Source organism: Gregarina niphandrodes, assembly GCF_000223845.1.
Source record: "Gregarina niphandrodes unplaced genomic scaffold scaffold00012, whole genome shotgun sequence".
NCBI classification, from domain to species: Eukaryota; Apicomplexa; class Conoidasida; order Eugregarinorida; family Gregarinidae; genus Gregarina; species Gregarina niphandrodes.
This window is the reverse complement of record NW_011645782.1, coordinates 74179-82523: the sequence shown is the minus strand read 5'-3', so window position 1 is coordinate 82523 and position 8345 is coordinate 74179. Positions and strand designations below refer to the sequence as shown.

Here is an 8345-nt window from a genome sequence, read left to right as displayed (position 1 = left end):
ATGATCAAAGGACCCTTGAGACACCGTAACGATACCACATATGCACGTGCCTTACATACGCGTGCCCTATACACACACACACATGTCCTGCGCACACATGTCCTGCGCACACATGTCCCGCACACAGTGTGTTTGTCCTGCAGAGAACCTACCCAAGCCGGTGCTAGCTATCATGTTGGTAGACGAACCCAGTGCAGAGAGCGAACTCTTGACAGTAATGAAGGACGTTTCGGCGGAGACCATTGCTTACTCGTTCGGCCAAGTCGGTACGAACAACGCAGTGGTCACCATGTTCCGAGCGCTTATGACACACAATTTATTTCACGTAGACTGTACAGAAAATTACGATCTGGTCGCGGAGTCGTTCCAGAGATGCGGAGCGGGCGACATGGCGCCCGAGCTTTGGATCTCAAAACTCGCACTCGGTCCCATTGACGCCTCATACAAAGGCCTTGCTGAAGACGATTAGCATTGGTGCTGAGCCCCGTGCGAAAAGCGCACACTTTGTGCTAATGCACACGCAAGTGCGCGTTCACGTAATGTAAAAGAATTAGATGACAAAGACCTAGATGACAAAGACATGTTTTTCGGACATATATCTCGGAACGTCAAGTGACCGAACGTCAAGTGACCGTACCCACCATCCAGTCCTTTGCAAATAGTGCCCGAAGCATTTTCCAAAAACAATGAAATTTTTTGCCAAGCAGAGTACCAGTCTTCGAGGAGCAGCCGGCAGTAAAACGCAACCAGAGCGCTGTGATAGCCATGCAATCGCATTGGAGCAGAACGCTTACTATCGAGCGAAGATCGAAGCCATGCAGAGCCAGCTAGCGTCGAACCCGATGGTGCCGAATCAATTGCCGCCAAACCAAGGGGCGGCAACCCAATCTGCGACGGACCAAGTGCAGGGTACGCGGGAGCAGAAGCCGGTGGTGGACATATCGAACCCGTTTAATGACAGTGTGCGACGACACATGTTCGAGGCATTGTGGACGGCGGTTAAGGAGAATCACTTGGAGCGATTTTACGACGCGGTGGGGGTGCGATCGTTGGTTGAGAAGCATGCTCCCTTTTATCCGGCTGTCCAAAGCCTTTGCCGGCAGTGGCGTGTCGAGCACCTGACATCGGACTTCTTCAAGGTTGTGCTCTATGACGTGGTCTTCCTCTGCTCCGACGGCGCCACCATGGACACAGAGGAACGCATGGACGAGGCCAAGGCAAGTGTGCAGTACCTGACCGAGATCTTGCTGCACATGTACGGCGGCAGTACCGACGGCGGAGTCAAGATCCGGTTTGTTAACTCCTCCTACGAACATGACAACCTCCAAACCAGCAAAGACGTCGAAAACCTTTTCGCGCAAATCACCAAAAAAAAAGGTGAGAATACCGTACCCAATGCTCTCAAAGACAAAATCGTCAACCAACTGGTCAAAGGACCTATGAAACGACGTAAGCCACACACATGTAAACTGTGCACACTCATGTGTGTGCACACACACAGGGGTGTGCACACATATAAGGGTGTGCACACACACTGGGGTGTGTGGGCGGCAAAGGAAGCGTTGTGTTTTAGAGAGCCTGTCGAAGCCTGTGTTGGCAATTGTATTAGTGGACGAGACGTGCGCCTCTGACGAGCTGCTGGCCATAATGAAGGACGTTTCGGCGGAGACAATTGCCTACTCGTTCGGCCAAGTGGGGACCCACAGAGCAGTGGTCGAGCTTTTCAGAGCGGTGGTAAAACACAGCAAGTTCCACGTCGACTGCACGGAGAACTACGACTTGGTGTCCAAGTCATTCGAGAAGTGCGGCGCAGGCGACATGGCACCCGAACTATGGATCTCGAAACTTGCCCTCGGGCCAATCGACGCCTCCTACAAAGGACTTGCCGAAGATGACTGACCAGTGATCCTTCGCCACTTAGACCAACCTTTTCTATCATCATCTCTTTGTATTATCTCTCCCTTTCTATCGCTGTGTGTGCGTGATATTTGTGAGGGTAAAAAGTTATTCGAGATCCATTCCCACGTCGGAGAATTCATCTCCCGAGAGGTCGGCGGTGTCCTCCTCGTCGTCGTCGTCGGCAAGCCCAGTAGCGCCAGTGACCCAGGCGTCGGCCATACGGTCCACTTCGTCTTCGAAATCTGTGGCACCAGGGCGTTTCTCTTTGGCGGAGCTTCTGAAAGCGGGCTCCAACATTCTGCGGAAGGGGAAAGCGAAGTGTGTTGCGCCCACCGCGCGCCAAAAGGCCCCATTGTATATGTCCAAGTCCCAGAACTGGGTGGCCTCGACCGCGACCGCGTCCTCCTCCTCCTCCTCCTCTGAGATTTGAACGCCCGTCTTGCCGCCAGGTGCGGAGAGCGCCTTTCGTAGAGTTTGTTTCACCAACAGCCGGTACAAGACGCTAAGGGACTGACTATCTAGCATCGTTTTATTCAGTCTCTTAGCAGCCGCAGCGGCAGTAGGCGTGCCGGTCGCGGCACCGGCTTCCTCAGTCTGACGGCCAGGCAGGGGCTGGAGAGAGTCCCAGCCGAGGAGCGAGAGGACCGAAGGTGGTTCGGTTTCGCTCTCGCTGGCAGCGGCGACAGTGGTAAGGGCGGCGAACGCATCACGTGGCGCGGTAACCATGTGGCAACGAGCGAGTGTGAGTTCCCAGATCATGGAGCTCAGCGACTCTGACTTCTCGGGACTGAAGGCATCGGCGTCGTAGCCGCTGCCCTGGACGGTGCCAGACGGACGCATGGCGCCGAGACATTCCAGGACCCACTCCCGGAGCGCGGTCTCGTCGCGTCGTAGCACTTGGTCGACGTGTGCGAACACGGGAAGGAGGCCGCCTTCGCAATCAGAAAGCGCCAAGACCGAGACGAGGCGACGCAGGTACGCTGCGCGAGCCACTGCGCTGCAACTCGTGTCGGCTACGATCGCCAGGTGTAGTTCCAGCCAGGCATGTCTCGCACGCGTGTGCATCATGCGCAAATCCTTTAACTGCGCATACAAATTGCCCACCATCCGCCGCTGCTCATGCACCTTACTCAGCATCAGGTGACACAACACCCACGCATGCACGCGGGTCACCAGACACGGCGCCTTGTGCGCAATCTTCATCAACTCGTCGGACACCGCTACAAAGGCCATCACAGACTCTCCCGTGCGCACGTCTGTAGTCATCAACTTCCGCGCCTTCTCCTCAGAACTGTATGGAATCAATCGCTTCAGCCCGTGCAACACGTAATGCAACACCTGGGTACCGGCTATTGTATTACCCAACCCCGTCGCGTAAGAAATCGGATCGCCGATCAACCGCCGCGCTGCAGCCTCCGCCACAGCCGGGTCCACCGTCGTCGACGTCGTCGTGGCGCTCGCCTCTGTGGTCTCCGTCGTGGCGCTCGCCTCTGTGGCCGCGCTCACCTTGCTGGCCAATTGCGACGCGGCCGGTTGCGCCTTGGCTTGTCGCTGCTTTTTCTTTTGCGCTCGTACAAACTTGAGTTGCTTAGAGTGCAGCGACAACAGCTTGGGTGCTGTCGACGGGGCCATGAAGCGCCGCAACAACCGGAGGAATCGGTGGAACTGGTCCTCGATGAAGCTTTTATTTTTGGTTGAGTAACACACCTCACCCAGGAACTTGGTGGCGTTGCAAATCGTGGTGTGGGCTCTTTGCTCACCGCCGTGCCGCACCAAGAGGTTGTCGTCCACCTTGCGGACCAACCGCTTCAATTCCCTCTTGGCAGTTTTGGCACGTTTCGAGACCTTAGCCAGGGTGCCTTCGGCAGATTTCGGGCGCGAAAAATTGCCCGCGTCGCGTCTGCTGATGACATGCGCATCGACCTGCTGCATCCAGATGATCTCCTCTACTCTGGCGCACACATACGGCTTCAGGTCCTCGCGATCCACAAACAATTTGCCAAAGGCCATTCCTATCTTGAAATGCAGAGAGGAGCTCGGGTCACCGAGATAACGCAGCGCAATGCGCGTTGTTGTCTCGCGCTGACTCGGTTTCCTAATCATATCCACGCAGGACTCATAGACGACGCGTCTAGTATGCTCGACAGAGTCGGACACACGCGTGTGCAACTCGAATAAATATTGCGCAATTGTCGTCGCCAAAATATGCTCGAACACCAGACATAGAAACAGTCGCGGTAAGGGGCCGTCGTTTATTAGTTGCGCCGAATCAATGATATAAAACTTATTTCCCCGTTTCCTGATGAAGAATTTGAGGGCGATCTCGTTGTAGGCGAATTCTTGTTTTTTTTCAGCCACCTTCTCCGGCTTCTTGAACACTTGGAGTTCCTCCTTGTTGGGAATCAAGAGCTTGGACTCGTAGAGCTGGACCATTGCGGCAATACCAATATCCTTCTCTGTTCTGTTAATTGCGCTGACATGAGCCAGGATAGATTTTAACCGCGCTGAGTGGACCATCGGGCAAGCTTCAACAAGCGTGACGGCAGCAGCTGCCTTATCCTTGAGCACTCCTTCATTTATCATTTTCTTAGCCCACAGAACTTCGTCTTCATCCTCTGAGTGCGGTCGGGTGGAAACCGCAGATACTTGCATTGCGATAGCTTCCCCAATTTCCAACAACTTCTCCAGGGCTTCATCTTGCGTAGTGTACCCCTCTTCCAGATTCAGATCGGCTGTCCAGCCTTTCTTCTGTTGCAGATTAGTGGCAAGTTGATCTTTCATTTTCCACCATTTCATCTTCTTAAAGTCCACGGAGGAGAAATATCCTACAAGCTTCCCCGCTTGAGTGTTACTCATATACGACTCCCATCCAGTCACCTCCTGAGGCCCACTAGACCGTAACCGTTTCTCATGCTTCAGACGTTGCTGTTTGTGCTGATTCCTCAAATCTGTCTTCCGCATTTTAATTTAAGAAGAGGCAAATTATTATTCCACAAACCCCATACTAAGCACGGCGACATGTCCAAAAATATCGACTTCAGGTATTGGCCTAGCCTAGCCTAGCCTGTCCTGTAGCCTATTTTTCATATGCCACCAGTGGCAAGGAATAATATAATGATGATTAGGAGTCCATGAAGGTCAGTCATTGAGTTCAGTGACGGCTCTAATGCATTCATGGTAAGGTATCTGTTGCTTACTCGAAAATTGTGAATGTCTTGACACAAGTCGGTGGAATTAAATCCTGCAAGAAAGTTGCATGAAACTAAACCGATTGAAACAAAGTACTCGGGAGTAAGCGCGGGTACATGAGGACAGGGGTAGACGAATGCTTACTGACTAGTACGGTGGAGTTAAGTGAACGGCTCTGGTTCAAATTGACGATGTCAATTTGCTCTCGGTCGTTCGACCTCATTACCCGCTGCATATTATCAGTAACGTTCACATTATAGCATGAGGGTACGGTCCCGTCATTCTGGCCTAATGTTAGACAGTTGCAGTCTTCGGGCTCCTCAGTCGCAAACGTTTCAGTTGAGAGGCCAGCTTCTGAATCCCAAGCGAAATTCCCGACGACCAACTCAATCTGAACGGGCAGCCAGTTACCCGCCGGCTGCTCAAAATCGAACCAGATGGCACAACCCTGTTCATCGCTAGCTCTGCACACGGAACTCTTTGCCTGAGAATCGCCGAAAGATACACAACTACAACGAGCACCTAGCGGGATCTCGTCTAAACACGATCCTAACTCCGTCATATCCATAGAATTACACAGCTTACAATTGTCTGGTACACATCTCAAATATGTAGCCACACTCATAGCCCCTTGCGCTTGAATCCAAATTACACCAAATTACACACACGTGTGCAAATTAACAAACACGAACAAATTATCTGCACGTGAATTTACTCAGATAAATTAGGTATGTTTGGTTGTTATATTCGGCCGCCATGTTCGACCGCCATGTTCGGTTGTTAAAAAGTAGCCAACATGTTTTCAATAGCCGGCCAGTACTGTATCCACTTGCTGTCCTGGTTGGAGGCAACTGCCCCACTGAATTGGCTAACACGCGGGTAACCGCCTCGCAGACCGTGCTGTTCATAAGTCTCTGCCATTCCCGGTCGGTCTGTTTGTATACGAAGCGATCCTGCACGTAGCGATCCTGCACGTAGCGATGCGTCACGAGACCTGTCCGTGTCGTAGAAACTCTGCAGTTGGAGAATGTCCACACCATCGTTTGTACGTTCATGTGAATAGAGGCCTTTCGATTCGCTCTGTATTTGATGGTTGGTCGAATCGATAGCGTCGAGTAGACCGCCGAACTTGGCGGCGTCCAGGCTCCAGGAGTACTCATCGATGCTGTCTATGGCGCCCTCCAGAACGGGTTTGAGAGTCTCGCAAATGACTGGGCCTAGATGCGGGACTTCACAGGGAGGTTCGCCAAAAGCGTGTATCATACCGATGACAGTGAAGACCGCCCGTTCTTGACGTTTGAGAACACCATGAAGATAAACCATCAACAACGATACCTCATTCACTGTAGGGCCCACTTGACCCGTCATTCGCTTATAGTACTCGCCAATCAATGCATCCGCCATCACCCCTGCCGCCTTGCTCCCGAACTCTTGAACAAACCGGTAATTCCCGTTAACCAACGCCCGCACCTGACTCTTCTTTGTCAACCGCGCCGAATCCACTGGATCCGGCAAATTTATTGATCCCCGACGCTTGACGTCCAAGTCGTTCCACAACAAATCCGGCCGCACTCGCACCTCTTCAGCGTCCGTACTCATCGGCTCGCTCGAACTCAACTCCCCCGTCCTCAATAAACTCTCGTCCCAAGTCGTCCAGAAATCTACCCCCGTCGTCCAACCACCGCCTTCCTCTGTGGTAGTTCCCGCTCCAGTGGTGGTCATTGCACCACGGGTGGTGGCCGCACCAGTGCTGGTGACAGTTGCTACACTAGTCCTTGTAGTAGGTTCCACCCCGCTGGTGGCTCCGAGGAACGTGCTCCCTGTCTTGACTGAAGGAGCACTCGAGTGTAACGATGCCATGGTGGTGGACGGGGCAGCCACGGGTACAACGGTGGCTCCTCTTGGCACCGTGGGAGCGGCCGTCGGGGTAGCCGCTCGGGTGGAGGTGGGAATCGTCTCCGGCGCGGAGGACGGTTTGACAGTGGGCTGCCTGGTCGACCTAACGGTGCTGGGAGTTCCTTGAGTGCTGGTGACAACGCTAGTGGTCGAACTGGGGTCAAGCGGCAAAGCCACCGAACTGGTCGACCAGTCTTCCGATTGGGTGGACCAGTCCCCGGCTTCGGTCCACACCGGCGTGTTACTCCACGTGAATCGCTCCGTTGTGGACGTGCCCTGCGGAGAAGTGGCGCTTGGTTGGGTAGTCAGTGGCTTGGTCGTCGCTGCCTTGGTCGTTGGTTCTTGGGGCAGTGGTTGGGTGGTGTTTGGTCTTGGAGCGATTTGAACCGGCGACTGTTCGGTCGTATCGCTGGCTTCCGTGCGACTGCGGGGATGCGGGATCGTGACCTCCACCACGTCGCCCTCTTCCGTCTCGTAGGTGTGCGGCGAGTAGGCCGGCTCCGTCTTGTCCAGCACGTCAGGCGGAACAACTACGACCAGGTCCGCCTCCTTGGAAGACGACTCTAACGACGTGCTCAGCTCCATCCAAGAAGTCATGAACGGCTCGCTCGTGGCAGGCTCGCTTGAGCCATACTCCGTACCAAACCAGTCCGTAGTCGCAGACTCGGACTGACTCGTACTCCTGGAAGTCGACCTGCCGGAAGTCGGTCGGCTCGAAGTCGATCCGCTCGAAGTCGATCTGCTCGAAGTCGATCGGCTCGAAGTCGTAACACTAGAAGTCGTAGCGATAGAGGAAACCATGTCAGTGGTGTCGTCGTAGATCGTGTCAGGGTAGTTAGTCGCCGGCCACGTATGGCTCGACTCGGCCGGGGCGGTCGAGACGGTCCGCATAAAATCGCTCGGCACCTTCAACACGGTCGTTGCGGCGACCGTTTCCGACACGGTCGTACTCGGAAACGTCGAGAAGACGGGCCTAGTGGAAGGCCGGTCCCGAGGAGTACTCGGCCCACCCCCTTCACCGCTTGTGTAACCCGGCAACCACGTCGTACCTGGCACTCCTACAGCGGTCGATTCCACCGGAATCCCACCACGTGTGAACTTAGGAGTCACTTCAGTGCTAAGCCCTTCAGTGCTAAGCCCTTCAGTGCTAAGCCCTTCAGTACTCGCTCCTCCAGTGCTTGTCCCTTCATGACCGACTTTCTCCGTTGTGACGCTCTCGGTGGTTACTCCTTCAGTAGTTGCTCCCTCAGTGCTTGCTCCTTCGGTACGTAGGCCCTCCGTGCCGACTCCTCCAGTGCTGCTCCTTCAGTGCTAACTCCTTCAGTGCTGACTCCTTCAGTGCTGACTCCTTCAGTGCTGAC

General features: G+C 54.2%; 5 protein-coding genes across 5 annotated transcripts; 2 read left to right on the top strand and 3 right to left on the bottom strand.

Annotated features, from left to right (window-relative positions):
- Positions 1-217: 217 nt before the first annotated feature.
- GNI_070930 (hypothetical protein) lies at positions 218-469 on the top strand (the record flags this gene model as incomplete). Its single annotated transcript, XM_011132014.1, has 2 exons — positions 218-266; positions 330-469. 2 exons carry the CDS (start codon positions 218-220, stop codon positions 467-469), a joined length of 189 nt encoding a protein of 62 aa, XP_011130316.1.
- A 217-nt stretch (positions 470-686) lies between these two features.
- GNI_070920 (putative RfeF) lies at positions 687-1899 on the top strand (the record flags this gene model as incomplete). Its single annotated transcript, XM_011132013.1, has 2 exons — positions 687-1449; positions 1574-1899. The coding sequence occupies 2 exons, from the start codon at positions 687-689 to the stop codon at positions 1897-1899; spliced, it is 1089 nt and encodes a 362-aa protein (XP_011130315.1).
- Positions 1900-2004: 105 nt separating this feature from the next.
- Positions 2005-4860, bottom strand: GNI_070910 (CBF/Mak21 family protein; the record flags this gene model as incomplete). The annotated part of the gene is made up of 1 exon (XM_011132012.1): positions 2005-4860. The coding sequence occupies one exon, from the start codon at positions 4858-4860 to the stop codon at positions 2005-2007; it is 2856 nt and encodes a 951-aa protein (XP_011130314.1).
- Positions 4861-4982: 122 nt separating this feature from the next.
- GNI_070900 (hypothetical protein) lies at positions 4983-5656 on the bottom strand (the record flags this gene model as incomplete). Its single annotated transcript, XM_011132011.1, has 2 exons — positions 4983-5140; positions 5233-5656. 2 exons carry the CDS (start codon positions 5654-5656, stop codon positions 4983-4985), a joined length of 582 nt encoding a protein of 193 aa, XP_011130313.1.
- Positions 5657-5868: 212 nt separating this feature from the next.
- GNI_070890 (hypothetical protein) lies at positions 5869-7875 on the bottom strand (the record flags this gene model as incomplete). The annotated part of the gene is made up of 1 exon (XM_011132010.1): positions 5869-7875. One exon carries the CDS (start codon positions 7873-7875, stop codon positions 5869-5871), a length of 2007 nt encoding a protein of 668 aa, XP_011130312.1.
- Positions 7876-8345: the final 470 nt, after the last annotated feature.